This window comes from Paroedura picta, chromosome 3 (genome assembly GCF_049243985.1).
Source record: "Paroedura picta isolate Pp20150507F chromosome 3, Ppicta_v3.0, whole genome shotgun sequence".
NCBI lineage: Eukaryota > Metazoa > Chordata > Lepidosauria > Squamata > Gekkonidae > Paroedura > Paroedura picta.
The window spans coordinates 127,979,352-128,003,728 of record NC_135371.1 but is presented as its reverse complement, the minus strand read 5'-3'; the positions used below and the strand labels follow the sequence as shown (position 1 = coordinate 128,003,728).

General features: G+C 44.0%; 1 protein-coding gene across 8 annotated transcripts in view; it reads left to right on the top strand.

Moving 5' to 3' along the window:
* Nucleotides 1–24,377, top strand: part of MGAT5B (alpha-1,6-mannosylglycoprotein 6-beta-N-acetylglucosaminyltransferase B) — a 280,817-nt gene that overhangs the window by 158,315 nt on the left and 98,125 nt on the right. For 4 of the 8 annotated variants that reach the window (XM_077327653.1, XM_077327656.1, XM_077327658.1 and 1 more), the window contains one exon: nt 8,301–8,377. In XM_077327653.1, the coding sequence (XP_077183768.1) occupies nt 8,301–8,377 (77 nt within the window). The remainder of the gene's footprint in view (nt 1–8,300; nt 8,378–24,377) is intronic. The other 4 variants (XM_077327655.1, XM_077327659.1, XM_077327661.1 and 1 more) reach the window with 1 other exon arrangement.

The window sequence follows — 24,377 nt, the reverse complement described above, 5'->3', positions numbered from 1 at the left end:
TAAGATATTTCAAGAGCTTCTTCATGGTTAAAAGTCTGAAAAAGGCTGGGCTAGAGAGTTACTTTTTTAAAAATGAAAGCTGGGAATTGGGGGAACTTTCTACACCTTTAATTACAACAATATATTGATATAATGATATATATAATGATGGTTACTTCGGGGAGATTGGGGCAGGAAAACTGCTGGGAAACCTGCCACATGGAAGCCCCATTGCTGCTGCACTATTTGCAGCTGCGCCAGTAACAGGGAAACCACAAAATTTCATTTCTATGTGGAAGTCACAATATTGGAAAAAAATTTAATTGCCAGACTCTCACAAGACCATGATACCTTGGCTACCATTTTGCATCACATCGGAAGCCAAGAATGCTGACTAATATCTTGAAAAACCTTCTTGTGATATTTGAAATCACAAATGGATTTTTTTGCATTGATCAATTTGGCAGATGCGAAAGCCTTTCACATCTAGTTTCATCATTGTACTTTCATGTTGTGACACAAAGTATCAAATATTGTGATTCTTGCTCATCTTTCTTCCAGCTGTTGTTAGTAGCCAGACCCATTCTTACGCTGAGGAGTAGTTTATAAACACCCAGAAACACCATTCCTTTAATATCACATTAAATATTAATTTACAGAACACTGCCTGGCTGAAATTGACAGCAAAATAGATGTCAGCTATGACTTGAGTGTAAAATGCGTTATCTGTCCCAAGTAGGACACAAATGTGGATGCCAGCCAGATTTCAGTCCCCAGGGTATGCCTAGCCAATCAGTTTAAAACTTGTGGGAATGCAGGGGCTGACTCACTAATGGGTTCCTCCCCACCCCAGGGAGATGAATAATTCAGAACAATAGACTTCCCAGGAATTAGCAATTATCTGTCAATTTCCCAATACTTCTCCTCTTTCACACTCAACTACCTAAATTAGCAATTCCTAACAGCTTGCTCAACTTTAATAGTATTTCCTCCAGTCATCAAGGGTAAGGTGACCAGATTTATATGGTCTATATGGAGCAACAAAAAGTTGCATAGAACGAAAAAATAGTATTGTATATATATTTTTAATTTAAACATAAGTACAATTTGTCAGGTACCCCCAGATGTCCCTCCAAAAGTGGGACAATTTGGTCACCTTAATCAAGGGTCATCAAGAAACCTTTCTCACCTAGAATTCACCTCAGATAACACAATTACAGGTGTTGTCTCTTTGCTGGGATCCATCAAGGATCCCAGAGCATGGTCCTTTCTCTGAGCCCCTCACATATCACCCAAAATCATTCTCAAACACAGAAAATCTCATCAACACATTGTTTTAGAAGCTTTCGTGTCATCATTGCCTCAAGGAACATTTTCCCCATAACAGGATCACTGGTCATTAGTCCAGGGGTAGTCAACCTGTGGTTCTCCAAATGTCTATGGACTACAATTCCCATGAGCCCGTGCCAGTGTTTGCTGGCAGGGGCTCATGGGAATTGTAGTCCATGAACATCTGGAGGACCACAGGTTGACTACCCCTGATTAGTCTATATGTGTGTTCTGGACGTCTCATATACCCTACTTGTGTGTAGGTCCTCCTTTCATCCTCCATGGCCATTTTCCTGCTAAATCCATGGGCCTCTCATTACATCATGATAAGTAAATATTACATCTTTCCGAAAAATCCTCTCCTTTTTCACCATTCATTTTCTTAGTCAGTCATGTATGTGTTTTTTCAGGTGTGTCATGTGTTTATTGTGCCCCTTTTAATTCTTGTTAATAAGGAACATTTCCAGTTAACATCTGACTGGTTTCTCGAAGACAGCCATAAACACTGATGGAGATCCTGAAGTTACCCCCTCTTGCTAAGTCTCCAATTAAAAGCTAATTTCCCAAACTAAATTAGGAGACCTCCTGTCTGGGTAACACTGTGGCTCAGTACTCCAAACAGCTTTTGCTTGGCATTTTCCCCTGATACCAGAAGAGGTGCAAGGAAGTCCATAATATATTGTCCATTTTCTGTTCTAGTATAATTTTTTAACGTTTCTCTTTGATCTACAACTATAGTTTCATAGAATCATAGAATCACAGAATCATAGAGTTGGAAGGGGCCATACAGGCCATCTAGTCCAACCCCCTGCTCAACGCAGGATCAGCCCTAAGCATCCTAAAGCATCCAAGAAAAGTGTGTATCCAACATTTGCTTGAAGACTGCCAGTGAGGGGAAGCTCACCATCTCCTTAGGCAGCCTATTCCAATGAAGTCAGTTAGCAAATACCTTATTTAACATTAAGAACATGAATAATTGCGTAGGTTTAAGCAATTTGTTTTTTCAAATCATGTTATAAATAGTTAATTACAACCTTGCTGTTTTCTGTCTTTTCACTTTCTCAATGAATGAATTATGGATACCCATCCAAAATTTGGTTTGCCTGGTGTCACAGAGCAGGCTGCCCAAGGAAAGAAAGCAGCTGCCTATTTTAGCCTTGCACCACCTGAAAGGAAACAAAAATCATGTAATTTGTTTGTGCACAGTAAGAAACTGCAACCATTTTACTGTATATGTAATTCCAGGTAGGTAAAGAGACCTTACCAATGTACAGGTGGTGGCTAAAGATCTCCAGGAGTTACAACTGATATCCAGGCAACAGAGATGAGTTCACCTGGAGAAAATGATCACTTTGGAAAGTGGACTCTATGCCATTATACCCCACTGAAGTTCTTCCCCTCCCCAACACTTCCCCTTCTCTGGGCTCCATTAACAAAATTTTCAGGTATTTTCCAGATAGAGCTGGCAGCCCTAAGATGCCTGTTTCACCATTCAAGAAATCTGTTATTTTTTACAATGCTCCTAGCATATAACACCAAGGCCATCGGGGCTCAATATGTTCCATTCCCTGATACTTCTTTTTCTTACTCTAGCTTCTTGTCTAGCTAAATGGCTAATCTCGTGGGTGACTTTAGAGCATTTTGGAAGAATAAACTTCCTTAAAAAATTTATTTTTGTTAAAACAAAAGGGATTCAGTCAACCATAGTGAACAGTATGACAATGAATGAAAGATTTATGAAGATTTGGACTGCTGTGGGTATGAAGGACCAGCTTCGGGAAGAGAGCCAGCTTGCTGTGGTGTTTAGGAGTGCAGTGTGGTTAGTGGTTTGGAGCCGGGTTTGATTCTGCGCTCCCTCACATGCAGTCAGCTGCGTGACCTTGGGCTCACCACAGCAGTGATAAAGCTGTTCTGATGGGGCAGCAATATCAGGGCTCTCTCAGCCTCACCCACCTCACAGGGTGTCTGTTGTGGGGAGAGGAAAGGGAAGGCGATTGCAAGCCACCTTGAGACTCCTTCAGGTAGAGAAAAGCAGCATATAAGAACCAACTCTTCTTCTTCATAAGCAAAGGGTTAGTTGCCTAGATTATTTTAAAACACACAGTTTTGCAGGGGATGTCCATCAGTGGGTAGCTATTAGCCATTGTACAACAGCTGTGTGCATCCCCAGGCCACTTGTTGGGAGACAGCAAATGAGGAGTCTTGAGCCTCAGGGCTTCTCTGTGATTTCTGGTTTGCCATGGTGGAAAACAGGATGCTGAACCACAAGAACTATAGGTCTGATCATGTAGGATGCTTCTTGTGTCCCTTTGAAAGCCCTAGGCTTTCTAGGCAAGCTTGTTAATACTTGCAAGCAGCTACAAGAGCTTCATCGTCATCTAAGCTGAATGGTTTTCTGTTTCCTTGAAGCTCAGGAAGTATGATTAATCCATTGCTTGAATTGTGCACTACAGTTGGCCTGCATTCAGAGATGCAGCCCTGCACTTCCCATTTTCTGTTTCAGATTCTCCACAAGATCTTTCTGCTTTTTGGTATTGTCATTGTTTGCTTCACTAGATGGCTCTGCACTTAAGTGGTTGCCTGCACAATTTTCTGCTGCAATTTGAAAGGTTTTATTGGGAAGGCTTTCAAATGCTTCTTTAGATATGGGCCCGAGGCATGGTCAAATGTGGGCAGTAAAATCTGGGCCATTCAAGTACCAAGAAGCGAAAAAATATAAGACCATAGAAGAAAGCTGAGTGGCAGTAATCATTTTATGTTAACTTTTGCTTTTCTTATTGGTAAAAAACAATTCTGTTTTTCAGTATATTGCTTCAAAGTATTATCTGTTATCATTGGTACAATAGAGGAAAATGTGTGAAAACCTCCAAAAGTTGATTCTATCTTAACACGCATATATGCTTTGAGGCCAAGCAGAGGTCTTGCCTAGCATGAGTTACCACAAAACATGCCAGGCTGGAAAATCTTTATTTTAGCTATAGCAAAAATAAAAAATCACAGGGCACTCATATTCATCAAACATGTATGCAGAACAGAGGGCTATTCAGAATTTTATACATCAGCCTCATAAGGTTGGCTCAGAGGCCTGAACCAATACAATAATCCTAATCCTTCAGAGTCATCTGCAGGTCCCCTTGGTCCCTTTCTCAGAATCTCCAGACCAGCTTTAGAGCCCTGATCTCATAGCTCTGATGTGGTAGGGTCACTAGGTCAGGACTCATCTTTCAAGCTTATTTCTAAATTCCCGCTTGTACCAAGCTATTAGAAATAAGAATTAAAGTAACCTTTTAGTCTGGCCAAAACATCATTCCTTAGCTTATTTATTTATTTATTTATTTGCTTGCTTGCTTGCTTGTTTTCTTTATATACTGCCCTCCCCAAAGGCTCAGGGCAGGTTACATGAAACAGGAACAATACAATTAACTGAGCTTATAGTGGTAACAACAGTAACAACAAGATAATGATAATAATAAAGATTGTAGAACTGTAGAATATTAAAACATGAATTAACTTGTACTGAGGCCCAGTGGTTTGGGCAGATCTGTAATGATTGTTGGAGGGAGGCTTGGGGGGGCAGTGGGAAACGGTGGTTCGGGTCAACCTCAAACAAATGCCTGGTGGAGGAGCTCCCTTTTGCAGGGTCTGTGGAACTGTTCACGTTCAGCCAGGGCCCTGATCTCCTCTGGGAGCTCATTCTACCAGGTGGGGGCCAGAATGGAGAAAGCTCTGACACTGGTTGAGGTCAAGCGGGCTTCCTTGGGGACAGGGACCACCAGGGAGTTGGAGGTGGTAGAGCGTAAGGCTCTTTGAGGGGTGTAGGCAAAGAGGCAATCCCTTAGGTATACTGGGCCCAGACTGCATATGGCCTTAAAGATGATAACCAAAACCTTAAGTCTGATCTGGAATTTGACCGGAAGCCAGTGCAGCTGTTGGAGAATGCGCTGCATGTGGGTCCTCCAATGTGTTGCTGTGAGGATCCTGGCAGCTGTGTTCTGGACCAGTTGTAGTTTCTGGGTCAAGGATAAGGGCAGGGCAGTGTAAAGTGAATTGCAGAAGTTTAGTCTAGAGGTGACCATCATGTGGATCACTGTGGCTAGGTGTTCCAGGACCAAGTAGGGTACTAGTAGTTTGGCTTGGTGAAGTGGTAGAATGCCAGCCATGCTACTGACGTGATCTGAGCCTCCACTGAAAGGGAGGCATCAGGAATCAGCCCCAGGTTCCTGGCAGAGTGGGCCACTGATGTGGTGCACTCCATACAGGTTGGGGAGGCACACGTCCTCTCTTGGACTCTTCCTGCCCAGACACAGGACCTCTGCCTTTGAAGAGCTCAGCTTCAGACAACTCTGCTTGACCCACCCCGTGACTACTTCCAGGCAGCTGGCTAATGTTTCTGAGGGCGAATCAGGGCGGCCATCCATCAGGAGGAAGGGCTGGATGTCATCAGCATATTGTTGGCAGCTCAGCCCAAACTTCCATACCAGTTAAACAAGAGGGTGCATAAAGATGTTGAATAGTATTGGGGAGAAAACTGCCCACTTGGGGACTCTGCAAGCCAGTTGGTGACGGTTTGAGCTCTCTCCTAATGCTACTCTCTGTCAACTGCTGATAACTGTATGATCAATAAGGAGGTTGTAATTATGCTCTTTCCGGAAGGCCTGGAGGATCATTGTCCATGGGGTCGCGATGGGTCGGACACGACTTTGCACCTAACAACAACAATTATGCTCTTTATCACCACTCCATAACCTGCCTGCCCCACCTGATTCTTAGCACTGGAGGAATCTGTGCAATCCCTGAGCTATCCCCAAAGAAAACATGTAAACTTTAGGAACAAGGCAGCTGAGCAGTCCTTCAGCTTCACAGAAACTACCCCCATCTACTGAGCTAAACTTGGTACAGTACCCCGTGGAGCTAGTAAAAGCCTCATTTCTTCCAGCCCTGTTTACAGACAAATGGGCTGGGAAGAAATAGAAAGTAAAAGATTCTGCTTAAGTTTTAGCTTACAATCCAATTTGATGTTAGCTTTTTTAAAGAACTGGGAACTCGACTTGGTAACCCGCAGCCACACAGCAGCTGTGAAGAATGGCTATTTAAAAATAAAGCAGAGTCTGCTTAGGCTAAGAACACCACTGAGGGAAGGAGGAAGGACTCCTGCCTCTCTCCTCTGCCATTTTGTGCACTGAAACAGCACCAGGGTGGTGGTGGTATTTCTCAGGGTGTTTCCGCACAAGGACCAGTGTTGCCAATTGGTTCCACAAAACGGAAACACTATTTTAATTAGTGGAATCTCGGCGTGACGCATACCTGCATTTGTAGTGGAATCCAGTAGCGTTTCATTCGTTTCCCACAGGTTTCCGGTCTCGCAGGAATCATTAGAAAGGAAGTGATTTTTTCTGTGCTTGGTCCCGCCCCTGGCCGTCAATCAAACGAACAGCCAATGGGCGGTTATTATCATGCTCCAGAAAAGCCCCTTTCCCTTTAAGCACAGTTTAAAAAACACACACACACGTTGCAACGACTATGCATTGATTCGTTGCAACGGAGAGAGCTATCTAGCTGGCGTGTGAGCTGGCGATTCATTGTTACCACAATCCCCTGAGTGAAAAAAAAATCCCCCTCCCGCACGGGCGCGATTTTTGGCCGAAAATAAAGGGAACTTGCAAACGGGGCTGTGTTGTGCTTGGGGACTTAGGGGAGCTTTAAAGCACTTCTGTGGAGGGACTGTAGCTGGAGAAGCCTCGCTGGGTGAATCAAGCCTTGCTGGTTCGTTGCTTTCCCCGCTCGCTGCGAGGAAAAAAAATGGCAATCGCTTCGCCGGAAGTTCAAAGAAGAGAGCCAGGGGGAGGGACTTTGTTTGAACCACAACAATGAGAACGCACAGGTATTTTCGCTAGTGTTGCAGATTGCTCACAAGAGTGTAGCGCTTTTTGGAGGGTGAATCCACTTTTCCCGATTTCCCTAGAAGCGCTACAACAAATCGTTTTTCGCGGAACTGTTGCAGGAGTGTTGCAGATTGTGTGTGAAGTCTTGCGGAACTGCAAATTAGTAGCGTTTACAATATGAAAGCCTTCTGCTATATTAAACTCGTGCAGAATGACCCTCAAATTTTGCCACTCCACATGGAGCCTTCTGTTCACGAGGAGCAGCAAAAACAGGAAAAAAACTACTCACCCTTCAGTGCTGTTCCAGTGTGGAAGATGGCAGGGTATAGGGGGAGCAGGAGACCTTCCCTCCCTCCCACACACAATTGTGTTCCAAGCCCCAATTGGCTTTGCTTTAGTTTTTAAAAAGTGAAAAGAATATCTTCTTTGGTCATGAGTGGGGACCTTTGCTGAGCTTAGTCAGATAAGCTCATGGGCTGCATAACACTCATATTCCTAAGATCTGGAAGCTTCCCTAAGTTGCAAAGCATAGCTGTACTAAGAAACATCCGAGTTCCTCTGAACTTCTGGAGACTTTTAGACAGCTCTGTCTTTCTCCCCGCGCGGGTAACGGCCTCCTAGTACCCGACTAGCCTCCCGCCACCCTCTGCTGCATTCCCTGAGCCTCTTGTGCCCAATGGGTATAGGCCATCTTGCATGCTGCGGAAGATACCAGTGCCCTTCCCACACCCTCCCCCCTTGCTAGTGCCCATTGCATTCCTGCATGCAACGGGCTTTCCTTCTAGTACAGAAATAAAAATATAAGAACATAAGAAAAGCCTGCTGAATCTGACCATATCCCTCTAGTCCAGCACCCAGCTTTCAGCAGTGACAACCAGATACCATGGAAGACCCACAGCAGGGGCACAGAACCTTCTGTCTGACTACCACCTGTTTCTGTATGCATGAGATCTACAAAATGTCCTGTTTTTTAATGAAAGTAATCATTTTGAGCATGCTACTTTTTGTACCAGAATCCAAAGTCTGATCTAGCCTTCTTGCCTTTTATAGACACAAATGCATTTCCCATGTCAATTTTGCACCAATTTATTTTTTAAAAATTATATCCAGCAGCAGTGGAAGGCAGAAGAGACCAGTGTGAGGTGCCCAGGGATCCAAACTATCCTGACTGCTCTGGAAAAGTAGAGGTAAGTAAGGATGAGAAATGTATGTTATGATTAGAAAATGTCAAGGTCAAAATGATGTATTTTACTAGGCAAAAGTGTTAGCCTGAAGATATCCTTTTTCATTCACACTCTTTTCAATAAATATGGCCATAATAAACCAGACTGCTAAGGCAGGATGGTTCATTCATGAAAAGGCCTACGAGAAAGGCAGCTGTTAGATCTCCAATTCCCTCCCCTCCTGTATATTTGTATCAATAAATGTTGCATTTGTCTTGGTAAATTAACTTTCAAAACAGGAGAGTATGTCCTGTTTCCCACTGAAAAGCATAAAGCATAAAGTTGAGTTCAGTGAATGAAAACATCACATCTGAATGTTCACTGAGAGGGACTGGGGTGAAGAAAGACCCTCTTTGCATGAAGCATCAACTAGACTGCTTGGCCTTCCATGCTTAATGGACTAATGTAGTATTTAGTTCTGTGTGAATTATTCATAGGCAAACCAGGCAAAGGAAAGCACTAATGGATTTATTGTCTTGGTTTCTTTTAATCTGCAGTGTTATCTCAGGGAATAAGCCAAGCATCCTACTCTGAGGCTGGTAGTTTTATCTACAGTCATGGACAGGAAGCTACCCTGTCCCCTATCTTTCCACTATCCCTTCCCCAAAATTTGGGAGGACTTTTTCCAGAGTCTGATTTGATGCCCTTCCATCAGCTGTACTTATCAGAAGATTTCAACACTGGCCAGTAGAAACATGTAAATGCCCTTGTACTGCTAATATAGAATCATAGAATCATAGAATCATAGAGTTGGAAGGGGCCATACAGGCCATCTAGTCCAACCCCCTGCTCAACGCAGGATTAGCCCTAAGCATCCTAAAGCATCCAAGAAAAGTGTGTATCCAACCTTTGCTTGAAGACTTCCAGTGAGGGGGAGCTCACCACCTCCTTAGGCAGCCTATTCCACTGCTGAACTACTCTGACTGTGAAAAACTTTTTCCTGATATCTAGCCTATATCGTTGTACTTGAAGTTTAAACCCATTACTGCGTGTCCTCTCCTCTGCAGCCAGCAGAAACAGCATCCTGCCCTCCTCCAAGTGACAACCTTTCAAATACTTAAAGAGGGCTATCATGTCCCCTCTCAACCTCCTTTTCTCCAGGCTGAACATTCCCAAGTCCCTCAACCTATCTTCATAGGGCTTGGTCCCTTGGCCCCAGATCATCTTCGTCGCTCTCCTCTGTACCCTTTCAATTTTATCTACGTCCTTCTTGAAGTGAGGCCTCCAGAACTGCACACAGTACTCCAGGTGTGGTCTGACCAGTGCCGTATACAATGGGACTATGACATCTTGTGATTTTGATGTGATGCCTCTGTTGATACAGCCCAAAATGGCATTTGCCTTTTTTACCGCTGCATCACACTGCCTGCTCATGTTTAGTTTACAATCCACAAGTACCCCAAGGTCTCGTTCACACACAGTGCTACCTAGAAGCGTATCCCCCATCCAGTAGGCATGCTTTTCATTTTTCTGACCCAGATGCAGAACTTTACACTTATCTTTATTGAATTGCATCTTGTTCTCATTTGCCCATTTTTCCATTGTGTTCAGATCTCGTTGAACTCTGTCTCTATCTTCCGGAGTATTTGCCAGTCCTCCCAATTTGGTGTCATCTGCAAACTTGATGAGTAGTCCCTCTACCCCCTCATCTAGATCATTAATAAATATGTTAAAAAGTACCGGGCCGAGCACCGAGCCCTGAGGTACCCCGCTACTCACCTCTCTCCAGTCTGATGAAACACCATTGACAACAACTCTTTGAGTGCGGTTCTCTAACCAATTCCCTATCCACCTAACTATCTGAAACTCCAGATTGCAGTCCTTCAACTTATCCATCAGAACATCATGGGGAACCTTGTCAAAAGCTTTACTAAAATCCAAGTAAATGACATCAACTGAATTTCCCCGATCCAGCAAACCTGTTACTTGGTCAAAAAAAGAAACTAGGTTGGTCTGGCAGGACCTGTTGGAGACAAATCCATGCTGACTTCCTTGGATCACCAAATTGTCCTCCAGATGTTTGCAGATCGCTCCCTTTAATATCTGCTCCATTATCTTCCCCACAACAGAGGTCAGACTCACTGGTCTGTAGTTTCCTGGGTCATCCTTCCTCCCTTTTTTGTAGATCGGAATAACGTTTGCTCTTTTCCAGTCCTCCGGGACATCTCCAGTCCTTAAAGAGGTTCCAAAGATGATGGACAAGGGCTGTGCAAGTTCTCTGGAAAGTTCTTTGAGTACTCTCGGGTGCATTTCATCTGGACCAGGGGATTTGAACTCATCCAGTGCAGCTAAATGCCTCTCGACAACCTCTCTATCCATGTTAACCTGCCACCCAGACACTATCCTTTGGCTACAGCCATCTCTAGATGTGCCTAAACACTTTGACCTGTGGGAAAAAACTGATGTAAAATAGGCACTAAGCCTTTCTGCTTTCTCTGCATCTTTCGTTAGAGTTTGTCCATCTGCACCCAACAGTGGGCCTATTGCCTCCTTGACTTTACGTTTGCTCCTCACATAACTGAAAAATCTTTTCTTGTTACAATGGGCTTCCCTGGCCATTCTTAGCTCACTCTCAGCTTTGGCCTTTCTGATGATTGATCTACAGTGCCTAGTAACCTGTAGAGATGGTTGCAAATATATCACTTTATTGTGAAGTTTATGATGAAGATAGAAACCATATAATCTCCCCTCTGCTGCTTTACTTCAGACCCTTATAGCACTCTCCTATGACAATCTCTGATGACTAAATTCCTGCTTGAAGACAAAGAGGTTACTGTCTCATATTCTGTTGCAGAATTCTTTTTCCTTGTCTGCAGGAATCAGAGTGCTTGGATGAATAAGGAACTTATCAGCTGAGTTATGTGTTTAATTGCATTTGCTAGAATGACCACTGAGATGGCAATCTCATTGACAATTTTATCCTTTCTATATTGCTCACATATTTTTTTTCTTTCCCTTTTTTGGTATTTTGTGCTGGCCTAAACTGTAACAAATAAATTGAATAGATTGCATGGGACACAACCATGCAGAACCTTGAGCACAAAGTGAGCATTTGACTCATTCCTGCATTTATATGCAACTATGTGGGCCAAAATAGGTGTAACAACATACTCATATCCACCATATCCTCAGCTCACCATGGGCTTCATCAGGATCAGGTCCACATGGTAGTTTTTAATTTACCCCATGGGGGACATGAGGATATGATCGCACATAGGGTTCCCATGGGGGACATGAGGATATGATTACGCCCAATTTGGCCTTGTGTCCCCATGCACTAGCTTGCCTTAACAGTGAATGTAATGTGAATTAATTTTTTAAACCCATATATGTCTCCACTGCAGATATTATTTAAACCTAGATGTTAATGATCCTCCTGCTTGACAAAAAGAAATCATTGGTTAGATTAATAAAATACCAGCATTACATTGCTCGGATTGTCCTAGCTACATGGCAGACATTTTCTCCTGTCTTCTTCCATGGCCGGGTTAAAATTTTAAGCATGATTTAATTGTTGGCGGCAGTAATTCGATCTCCTGTCTGGATGATTGGTGTGTTTTACATATCGGGAGTCGAGGGCTGTCTCTTGAGTGCTTTCATTTGTATACTTAAGTTTGAAAGAGCCTGGCACTAGCAATTACGGAGGATGATGGATCTCCACCGAGCAGCTTGTGGTTATTGCTTTGCATGCAGAATCACCTTCTGGGAACCTTGCTAAATTCCTGCCTCTGGACACCAGCTTTCTCCCCCTGGGCAGAAGAATACCAGGGCTTTAGTACCGAGCTCTTCCTCTGTTGGTTTTGTGCCACCTTGCTTTCATTTGGCGAGATCAACACTCTTCATTCCTTAACGTTCTGGTTAATGGTGATGGGCAGTGATGATAAAAAAGACAGGCTTAGCAAGAGATGAACCTAAAGAGTTCTGTCTTCATTTTAGAAAAAAAGGTTAAGGGAAGGTGAAAAGTAAGTTCCATGACCTTTTTAAGAGCCACTTCATGCATGATATTTTTACTTACGTAGGCATAGAAGGTAAGGATGGGAAAGAATATGAACATCTGTGTATACTGTATGAAAATGAAGTGAGTCTGCAGCATGCAGAGGCTCCAGTTAGCCCATGTAGCCCTCTCATCAGTGATTGTACCACTCAGCTGTTGACGGGATGAAGATGAAACCCAGCCCTCTCCCATTGCCTTCCCAAACAGCTGATTAATGTTGCCATCAGTTTTATGAGAAATCTGAACATATTGCCATGCCAGCAGATGGGCTTGTGGGAGGCAGAAAACACATGTACGACTCCCAGTGATTCATTACATTTGTTATCCTGCTAGGGATACACACACATAATTCTGATGTGCATATGTGCCACAGTGACTTCTCAACATGTGTTCCTGCTGCAGGACAATCATGTGATTTTCACAACTGATGGAATGAATGGATTATGTACTCCTGGCATCCCAGCTGTGATCTGTGTCTGATCCTGTCTTCAAGAAAAATATATTGAATTTGAGATTTTATATATTTATTTTTCATTTAACTTCTAGACTACCCCTTCCCTTGGTTGGGCTCAGGGCAGTTTACAACAGTATGTGAATATTTGAAATACCGTATATACTCGTGTATAAGCTGAGTTTTCCATCACAGCATTCACAGTGAAATGTCCTCCTCGGCTTATACACGGGTATATACAGTACTTGAAATAACAACCTGCTCCCAGCCAAGCTGATTGTTACATTGCTTCTGCAAACCTCCTGCCAGCTGAAGCTTGCTTGTTCTGGCTGCTTGTAGGACAGCAAGGGTTTGACTGAGGGACTCTGATGTTGTTTTTCTTTTGCATTCCCGTCTTCCAAGCTATTCTTTTGGTTTCTGTGGGTGGGGTGGGCTGAAGTGGGTTTTGGGGGTGCTTTGGGATTTGCTGTTTCTCCTAATGTTTATTTCTTTTTTCTGAGGGGCAGCATTGTTTGCCTTTTTCTCTTGGGGTTGTGTTTCTTTTAAAAGTTGATTTTTACAGTTCTTTATTTCCGTACTTTGTTTTGGGAGGGCACTGTAGCTGTAGTTAAAGTAGTCCATTCTCCCAGTTTGGTATCCTACTTTTTGTAGGAGGTTGCCAACTTCGGGCACTGTTGTTCTGTTCTGGTTTCCTGGACCTCTTTTGTACTTACAGAGCTAGTTTACTGTTTTTCTTTGAAATAAATATTCAAAAACATTAAACATACGGGTGCCTCAATGAATGTAAATTTACCAGTAAGTGCTGCATTTCCCACCCTCGGCAAGTCAATGTTTGCCCAGATTTTGTGATAAAATTGGAGGCCTCGGCTTATATGTGGGTCAGCTTATATGCGAGTATATACGCTACTCATTGTACCCTTTTGTCTCTACAACATCAAATAACTATATTGAATCTATCGATTAAATGGACCCACTCACCCAAGTATCTATGCTTTATCTAGTAGATACAGAGAAAGGAAAAAGGAATGATTAAATTGACTTGATGACAATGACAGAAACTATTTACTTACCGTGACATGCTGATTAAAAAAAAACCTTCATTAAATATCAATAAGATGATGTACAGATGGTTTATACCCCACCAAGAATGCCAAAAATGGTATTGACATCCTCTTTCAGTTGCTGGAGATGTTAAAAAGCATATTGTTATTTTTATCCATGTTCGATGGGTTTGGTCAAAATGTTTTGGTAAGAAATACATCATATTCCAACAGAAATTATTCATTGTGAGATCGCATGGAATCCAGTTACAGTTCTGTTAGGCTTTCTTAATATGTTAGAAACAATAAGGAGCTTATAAGGAATTTACTAATAGCAGCTAGTATTTGAGAACCAGAATATTGGAAGCAGAAGGTACTACTTATTATGGAGAAATGGCTCTGTGTAAAATATGTACCTGGAAAAAATATGTACCTGTTATCTGTATCTTTTCCTGTTTCCTGTAAACTGCCTTGAGCCCTCAGGGAGGGCAGTATATTAAATAAATAAATAAATAAATAAATAAATAAATAAATAAATAAATAAATAAATAAATAAATAAATAAATAAATAAATAACACAGTTTATAGACAAAACTGGGATGTTAAACAACTTATTCAGAATATTTTGTTATGATATGTTATCTATTTATTGTCCTAGATCAACGTTAAAATCCATAAATTTTTAAGGAAGAGATACATTTTGGGCAATAGGGATATGCTGTACATTGTATGATTATTATACATAGAACAACATTAGTGTTATACTACTATGACAGTAAAGGTAAAGATATCGGAAGGATGGAAGACTGAGTCAACCTTGAGCCAGCTGCTGGGATTGAATTCCCAGCATCCTGGGCAGAGCTTCAGACAGCATGACTGCGACCTTACCACTCTGCGCCACAAGAGACTCTGTGCCACAAGGGTGGTAAGGCAGTGATATGCTATCTGATTTCAATCCCAGCAGCCGGCTCAAGGCTGACTCAACCTTCCATCCTTCCGCGGTCGGTAAAATGAGTACCCAGCTTCCTGGGGGGTAAACGGTAATGACTGAGGAAGGCACTGGAAAGCCACCCCGTATTGAGTCTGCCATGAAAACGCTGGAGGGTGTCACCCCAAGGGTCAGACATGACTTGATGCTTGTACAGGGGATACCTTTACCTTTACTATGACAGTAAATTTAAAACATTTCAAAAGATGTGTCATCTGGGCAAGGAATTGGGGTCACTGTGGGGGCCAAGGTAGTTATGTTTCCTGCACTGTGCAGGGGATTGGACTAGGTGACCCTGGAGACCCCTTTCAGCGCCATGATTCTATGATTCTGTAACCTGTAGCCAATACCAAGCAGCTATCAGTGTCTCAAGCCCATCAGCCCTTGCCTTTCATGCAAAGCCTTCATCGTTGCCATAGGGATGGCTAGGCTATGATGCTGAGTATTCTGCTAAATGATGTCACAAACATCTTCAGACATGCATAAAGCTTGCCCACAGTGGTTGCTGTGCAGTCTGCCAAGACCTGCTCGGTGGCATACACCTTGCTGATATGGCTTATGCTAAGCTCTTCCTTTGGATGTTACTGGGGCCTCTTACGGGGCTAGCGGGAGCTCAAGGGCCTTGCCCTGCCTCCTGCCACTGCAGTTTGGAAATCCTCAACTGCAGCAGGATCACCAACTCTCCTGGATTCCACCAAATTCCTCTTCCCAAGCCAGGAGTTGATCCTCATCCTTTCATGTACTTGGACTTTACCAGAAATGTGATTTCCTCTATTGGAAAAGAAGTGTGGAGGGCCTATTCTTGGACTGAATACTTGGTTCTCAAGGACGACAACTTGACGAAGCTTCAAAACTCATCTCTGGAAAGCTTCTTGCTTACCTACCTGGACTTGTCATCATGCAATAAAATACAGGTTATCGACAGGAATGCATTTGAGGCTGTCCCTTTCCTGCAGATTAGAAACCTCAGTGGCAACATCATTGAACAGATCACTGAGGGGACATTCCGGGCCTGGCATGGCATCCAGTTTTTGCTCTAGGTGGATCTCAGCCACAATCCCCTGGCGGTCATTCAGGATTCCTTTTTTACAGGCTGCCTGCGCTGCAGGTCCTAAACCTTGACGCCACTGAAGTGACAACTGGGATACTGGAGAATCTGCTGCAGACCTCTCTGCATTTGAGGAAGCTCGTCTTGCCCAAGAAGCTGTCCTGCTGTATTTGCCGGATTAAGAAGGACATTGATGCTTTGGGTGACATTGTCAAGTTGGAGGTCTGCAGATAGTGGGAGGAAACTAGCGGAAGGCCCAGAAGCTCAGCGCACCCTTCAATTTCTTCAATCCAACCAAGCAGCTCTTCCATCCTTTTGGAAACGCTCCTTTCCAGACTCTCAGACTAATGTTCTAGAGCCCAAAGGCTGCATGGAAGTGGACAGTGAAGACAGTGACTTGACTAACCTCCCTAATGGTGAAAACTCTGTGATAGTACTGAAGAAGGTACTTGGGTCACAGATACTGACTAAACAAGAGCTGCTGAAACCGCTTCTACAGGGAACTAAACATGTTGCAGGAGAAATCTCGGCAAGTGACTCAGAACCCTCCTTGAATGAGCCCTCACCTCAGGGAACTTCTGTTTCTCCCCCTTCGGGCTTCTTGCCACGTCAAGATGACATCATTCAGCATGAGGGTGAAGTCTTTGAAATGAGCTGAACGAGAAGTTGACTGACCTCATCCCAAACACACTGGTGAGGAAACTCATCTCTCACATGATCCGCATCCTGAAAATAGATTGCACGTCACCCACACTCCAGGTGGCTTGTGCGAAACTCATCACTGAAACAGACCTCCTCATGAAACTCTTTAGGGAACACGTCAATGAAACCTCCTCCCTATGAAATATTTGGCCCTCCTTGGATACAGCTGATATGACCACAGCAAGCACACCAAAACTGGAGAAGCCTTCAGGCAGGCTAGCACATGAGGGGATTTCAGCATATGGATATGGAAACAAGCTGCACTTGGCTATTTCAGTGACCACCTTCTGATTATCGTTGCTGTTATCTGCGTAATTGAGATCTGATCTCAACGTTCTGCAGCTAAGGAGAAGAGCTTTCTGGGCCAGATGAAGCTTTCTGGGCCAGATGAAGAGCTTCCCAGAACACCCTCTCCATTGAGGGATAAGCATCTTTGGCTCAAAGATATGTATTATAATCCAGATGAACTAGAGAATTAAATACTGGACAAATTGCATGATGAAGAATCCTTCAAGGAAGTGGATCTGACCAGTTTGAGCATGGGAACCCCCTGTTACAAGAGCCCAGTGTTGAAAAAATATTATCTGAACCAATGCTGGAACAACAGATTCCCCCTGTTACTCCACCTCCATCATCAGCAGAACTTGCTCCTCCTCCTGCTCCTGCTCCTCCTCCTGCACCACCTGCTCCTGAACCACCACCACCACCTTCTACTCCTTCTGATAAGTCCATTGAGAAAAAGAGTTCAGAAACAACAGAGGCCATCAGTCCAAAAGCTGCATCTTCAACAGCAGATGAAGACATAGAGAGCTCTGCTGATCAGAGAACCCCCCTTCAACAGACGTTATGAGTCTAGGACCAGAAAGTGGGAAGGGGGGATGATGAAGGTGAAGGTGAAGTAGAAGAAGATGAAGAGAGTGAGTGATCTCTCTCAAGTTTTAGTGTTGCTTCTATTAAACATGGGATTAAAAACACACCTGTGACATAAAGTGTTTTGATTGGGTTTGACCGAAAATCTGCAGTCACGTCTCCATCTGTAGAAAGAGCAGTCATTCATAATGTATAGATTTGTTTATTAATATTATTAATATTAAAGCCTTGACAGAGGCACAGGATAAACGCAAGTCTCAATTGCAAATGAAATAATCAGTATGTATATTAGTCTTACTCATGATGGATATGGTCATTTTTAATTCTTTTAAGACTTGGCTGGACAATTAAACGTTATACATGAGTTTTCAGTAGGGTTGCCAACTGTAGGTTGGGGGGCACCTGGAGACGTTGGTGGTGGAGATGGATGTGGGTGGGATTTAGGGTGGGGAGGGACTTAAGTGGAGGATAATGCTACGGAATCCACCTTCTAAAGCAGCCATGTCATCCAGAAGCACCGATCTCTGTCGCCTGGAGATGAGGTGTAAAACCAGGGGATTTCCAGATCCGACCTGGGGACTGGCATCCCTAGCAGTCTGTCCTATTAACTCTTCCAGAAGTCACAGGTAAAATAGGATGAACACCTGATTCTAACAGAAATTATTCATTGTGAGATCGCATGTAACCCAGTTACAGTTCTGTTAGGCTGTTAGGCTATCTTAATATGTTAGAAACAATAAGGAGCTTATAAAGAATTTCCTATAGGAGCTACAATTTGAGTAGCAGAATATTGGAAGTAGAAGGAGGAATGGTTCTGTGTAAAAATGTACCTGGAGAAAACAGTTTATAGACAAAGCTGAGATGTTAAACACCTTATTCAGGATATTTTGTTATGATACATTATCTTTTTATTGTCCAAGATCAATGATAAAATCCATAAATTTTTAAGGAAGAGATACATTTTGGGCAATAGGGACAGGCTGTACATTGTATGACTATTATACATAGAACAACATTAGTATTATACTATTATAACAGTAAATTTAAAACATTTCAGAAGATGTGTCATCTGGGCATGGAATTGGGATCACTGTGGGGGCCAGGGTAGTAAGGTTTCCTGCACTGTGCAGGGGATTCGACTAGGTGACCCTGGAGGCCCCTTTCAGCGCCATGATTCTATGATTCGGTAACCTGTAGCCAATACCCAGCTGCTTTCAGCGTCTCAAGCCCATCAGCCCTTGCCTTTCAAGCAAAGCCTTCATCGTTGCCATAGGGATGGCTAGGCTGTGATGCTGAGTATTCTGCTAAATGATGTCACAAACATCTTCAGACATACATAAAGCTTGCCCACAGTGGTCGCTGTGCAGTCTGCAAAGACCTGCTCGGTGGCATACACCTTGCTGATATGGCTTATGCTAACTTCTTCCTTTGGATGTTACTGGGGCCTCTTACGGGGTTAGTGGGAGCTCAAGGGCCTTGCCCTGCCTCCTGCCACTGCAGTTTGGAAATCCTCAACTGCAGCAGGATCACCAACTCTCCTGCATTCCACCAAATTCCTCTTCCCAAGCCAGGAGTTGATCCTCATCCTTTCATGTATTTGTACATTACCAGAAATGTGATTTCCTCTATTGGAAATGAAGTGTGGAGGGCCTATCCCTGGACTGAATACTTGGTTCTCAAGGACAACAGTTTGACGAGGCTTCAAAACTCGTCTCTGGAAGGCTTCCTCTCGCCTACCTACCTGGACTTGTCATGCAATAAAATACAGGTTATCGACAGGAATGCATTTAAGGCTGTCCCATTCCTGCAGATTAGAAACCTCAGTGGCAACATCATGGAACAGATCACTGAGGGGACATTCCGGGCCTGGCATGGCATGCAGTTTTTGCTCAAGGTGGATCTCAGCCACAATCCCCTGGTGGTCATTCAGGATTCCTTTTTTTACAGTCTGCCGGCGCTGAAGGTCCTAGACTCTCAGACTAATGTTCTAGAGCCCAAAGGCTCCATGGAAGTGGACAGTGAAGACAGTGACTTGACTAACCTCCCTAATGGTGAAAACTCTGTGGTAGTACTGAAGAAGGTACTTGGGTCACATATTGACGAAGAGCTGCTGAAACTGCTCCTACAGGGAACTAAACATGTTGCCAGAGAAATCTCGGCAGGTGACTAAGAACCCTCCTTGAATGAGCCCTCATCTCAGAGGACTTCTGTTTCTCCCCCTTCGGGCTTCTTGCCACGTCAAGATGACAACGTTCAGGGTGAGGGTGAAGTCTTTGTAAATGAGCTGAATGAGAAGTTGACTGACCTCATCCCAAACACACCAGTGAGGAAACTCATCTCTCACATGATCCGCATCCTGAAAGTAGATTGCACGTCACCCACACTCCAGGGGGCTTGTGCGAAACTCATCACTGAAACAGACTATGCTGCCCTAGCTGACCACACCCAGTAGCAGCTGCCTCGGTGAGGCCTGGGCGGCCGGTCCAGATGGAGATAAAGTTCAGTCCAAGTCACTGGGAGTTAATAAGGACAACGTGGAGCAAGGCAAAGAGTAGTCAAACAGTCAAAAGTTCTGAGTCCAGAAAATCCAAGAGTCAAACAAGCCAAAGCACTTTACCAAAAGCCGTCGTCAGGTCCGAAGCCAGGGGGTCAAAGATTAAGCAGCAGGTCACGATAGCAGAGCCGGTCCAGAGGGTAGTCGCATAAATTGCTTCCACACTGGCTAGCTGTTTCTGTCTCCCTAAATGCAGCCCATCTAATGAGCTGCACCTGTAGGATGACTCAGCCCTCCTCTCCCGCCGTGAGCCCAGCTCTTCTGACGGCTTGCCTGCAATCTCTGGCTCCTTCTGCGTTCTGTCAGCCCCACCCTTTTGCTTCATCTGAGACGTACAGCCACTTCCTCTGAATCTGAGTCTGTTAGACTCCTGTTGAGGTCTGTTATCTGCCAGCTGCCGGGAACATCCCTCCCCCGGGTCCATCTCATCACTCAGATCTGGCTGGGCTGTTGACCCTGGTTGCTCCATCAATCCCGGGGAGCCGGGAGGCAGCAGCAGGGGTGTGACACAGACCTCCTCATGAAACTTTTCATTGAACACGTCAATGAAACCTCCTCCCTATGGAATATTTGGCCCTCCTTGGATGCAGCTGATATGACCACAGCAAGCACACCAAGTGAAGACAGTGACTTGACTAACCTCCCTAATGGTGAAAACTCTGTGGTAGTACTGAAGAAGGTACTTGGGTCACAGATACTGACTAAAGAATAGCTGCTGAAACTGCTCCTACAGGGAACTAAACATGTTGCAGGAGAAATCTCGGTAGGTGACTCAGAGCCCTCCTTGAATGAGCCCTCACCTCAGGGGACTTCCATTTCTCCCCCTTCGGGCTTCTTGCCACGTCAAGATGACATCATTCAGCATGAGGGTGAAGTCTTTGAAATGAGCTGAACGAGAAGTTGACTGACCTCATCCCAAACACACTGGTGAGGAAACTCATCTCTCACATGATCCGCATCCTGAAAATAGATTGCACGTCACCCACACTCCAGGTGGCTTGTGCGAAACTCATCAAACAGACCTCCTCATGAAACTCTTTAGTGAATACGTCAATGAAACCTCCTTCCTACTGAATATTTGGTCCTCCATGGATGCAGCTGATATGACCACAGCAAGCACACCAAAACTGGAGAAGCCTTCAGGCAGGCTAGCAAATGAGGGGATTCCAGCATATGGATATGGAAACAAGCTGCTCTTGGCTATTTCAGTGACCACCATCATTCTGATTATCCTTTTATCTGCCTTATTGCGGTCTGGTCTCAGCGTTCTGCAGGCAAGGAGAAGAGCTTTCTGGGCAAAGAAAAGAAACCCCTGCCAGATGAAGAGCCTGTTACGAGAGCCCAGTGTTGAAAAAATATTATCTGAACCAATGCTGGAACAACAGATTTCCCCTGTTACTGCACCTCCATCACCAGCAGAACTTGCTCCTCCTCCTGCTTCTCCTGCTCCTCCTGCTCATCCACCACCACCACCTGCTCCTGAACCATCACCACCTGCTCCTGAACCACCACTACCACCACCACCACCACCAACACCAACACCAACACCAACACCTTCTACTCCTTCTGATAAGTCCATTGAGAAAAAGTTTAGAAACAACAGAGGCATCAGTCCAAAAGCAGCATCTTCAAAAGCAGATGAAGACATAGAGAGCTCTGCTGATCGGAGAACCCCCATTTAATAAATTTAATAAATAAATGGAGTGAAGAGCTTCTTGCTGCCTATTCTCTAACTCGATATTATTTTTTAATTGAGTAAAGTTTAGTTGTTTAGTTATCTAGAAAAGCCATACACTTTACTGCGGAACTGAGTGATCAGAACTAGCTATTTATACAGTCCAATCCCTTGCAGACTACCCTAAATACATCGGATTGGAATCCAGCCAGTTCATCCCCTCCACCTGCCAGAGAAGGCCTGCTGGTTATAGGCCCTGTCTTTTGTCCAGGCAGGTCCCATGATCCCCATAACCAGGACTGATTCTGCACTTACTTTGTTTTTTCCATTGTGGATCCTGCTGATTTCAGATTGATTTGAACTCGGGTCTTCCTCCCCCCCCCCCATTGAAACAGAAAGTGTTCTGCACTCGATTGTAGAAGCTCAGAACGGGGGGGGGGGGAGCAAGGAATGCACCAGGAGTCTCCTTTTCTTGAATGGAGGAGGATTGGAGACATCAACGGAGGTGGGAAAAAACAAAAGGCTAATCTCTGCTGAGAGAGGTTAAGGCTTTTGGAGTGCAGTCACTTTAAGGGAACCCTTGCAACCGGGAACCAGGAAGACTTTGAACTGACACCCTGGCCAATCAGGGAAGATTTTTTTGCTACAGCATTGGAGGCATGAGGCAGAATTATTTCACAAAGAGCAGAGATCTGCACTTATCCTGATGCCAGTTTTTCAAATATCGAGGCTTATATCCACTCCAGGATAATGTGGGGGAAAGGTAGGGTCACCACAAATTAATCATGCTTGTTGCAGAGGGGAAATTTAAAGCGCCCAAAATCAAAATGCAGATCAAATTCAGTGTAGATGGGAGGGATTGATTCAAACTGGGACTGGGTAGAAAGCCCCATGCAGACTACACCCTGGTGTTTTGGGTTGGCAAAGGGATTACCATTCTTATCCAGCAGAAAAGCAGGTTGGATCTACTGGGTAACTCTGCTTACGAATCTACCATTAATAATTCCACTAATATTTTCAAGTGCCCTAAACTCCATAGCCCAGTTTACTTGATTTTGTCAGATTTTGTGAAGCTTACAATTTAAGGATGAGAATATGAAAAGATCATGGTCAATGGGTAGGAGGAACAGGAATAAAGGATATGAAAAACACCCAAGTAATACCATCAGTTATCAAGACTTCTTTGCCCAGATTTTGTGGTAAAATTAGGTGCCTCGGTTTATATGCGGGTCGGCTTATATGTGAGTATATACGATACTAAACACAGTAATACACAGTAAAATTATACAAGTGCCTTACCGTTTTCACCAACCACTGTTGTCTAACTGATGATTTTAGTGATTACAGTGGTGGCATATAAGAGCGAGGAGGGAAAGCCTAGAGTAGGAAGACTAAAGGAGGGAATGGAGGCCTACATACTTCTGAACCTCCCTGGCCTCAACCATAGAACTGGCAGAAGAGTGACAGCCCCATCAGGGCCCACATCTCAACTGGCAACTCATTCCACCATGTTGGAGCCAAGGCCAAAAAGGCCGGCCAGACCTCTTTGGGGCCAGGGATCTCCAACAAGTTAGTATTTGCAGACTGTAATGCACTTTGGAGAACATATTTGGAGAGGTGGTCCCTTAAAGATACTATTTATAGTTATTTTGAAGAATGTACCATACAAATTGTGACTTGAAAGGCTTAATAGAAAACATAGGATTAGTAATGATCTCAGCTGTTCAGTATTTGGAGGGTTCGAGAAATTCCTTCCAGTACCATCTAATGGAAGCTGAACTGTGGGAAGCTGAACCTGTGCCAATTAATTGTGCTACATCTTTCTGTGCAGTCCCCCATGGTATACATGGCTGGTGTTGACTGCAGAGTTGCTGGAATTTTCTAATGCCTTGTGTTGTATATGTGAGCTGTGTGTCTGGTTGCTTGAAGTCCAAAGACTTCTGCAGAATATGGGCAGTTTGGGTTCTAATCCTCTCCGGTTTGTTTTGCTGCTGCTCAGCCTGTTGCAGACTAAAAGATTGATTTTGGCAAAGTCAAAGTCAAAAAACAAAAGTCATCTTCTTTAAAAGAAAACCAAAAAGATCAACTTGGAGCATACAGGGCACCCAAATCAAGCAATGCAAATCATTTAAGTACTTAGGTGTGACTCTTCTCTGAGACCCTGTCATGGAATGCCCATATAGCATCCCTAAAAGCATCAGCAATAAAGACCCTGGGGGCAATCATGAGATTTTACCATACAAAGGGGGACACCTCATAGACCCAGCTGTCAAACTGTTTACAACCAAAATCATCCCCACCTTACTGTATGACATCTAAGTTTGGGGCCGGAGGGAGCAAGCACTCAGTGGTCTAGAATCCATCCAGAACACCTTCATGAGACATGTGTTAGCTCTTCCCAAAGGGGCCCTGGCCGCCTTGATGAGGGCAGAGCTTGGACTTCCCTCTTTTAGAGCTCGTGCTCATCTAGCCCTACTAAAATGGTGGGAAAAGAATACGCTGTCTACTGCAAACTCCTTTAGCCATCAGTGCTTTAACTCTGCCATAGAAGCTAAAGGGTCACTTTCTACTTGCATAGATGGTATTATTTCACACTACACTGTCCCAGATGATTTACTAGCAGAATTAGGAAAAAAAACAAA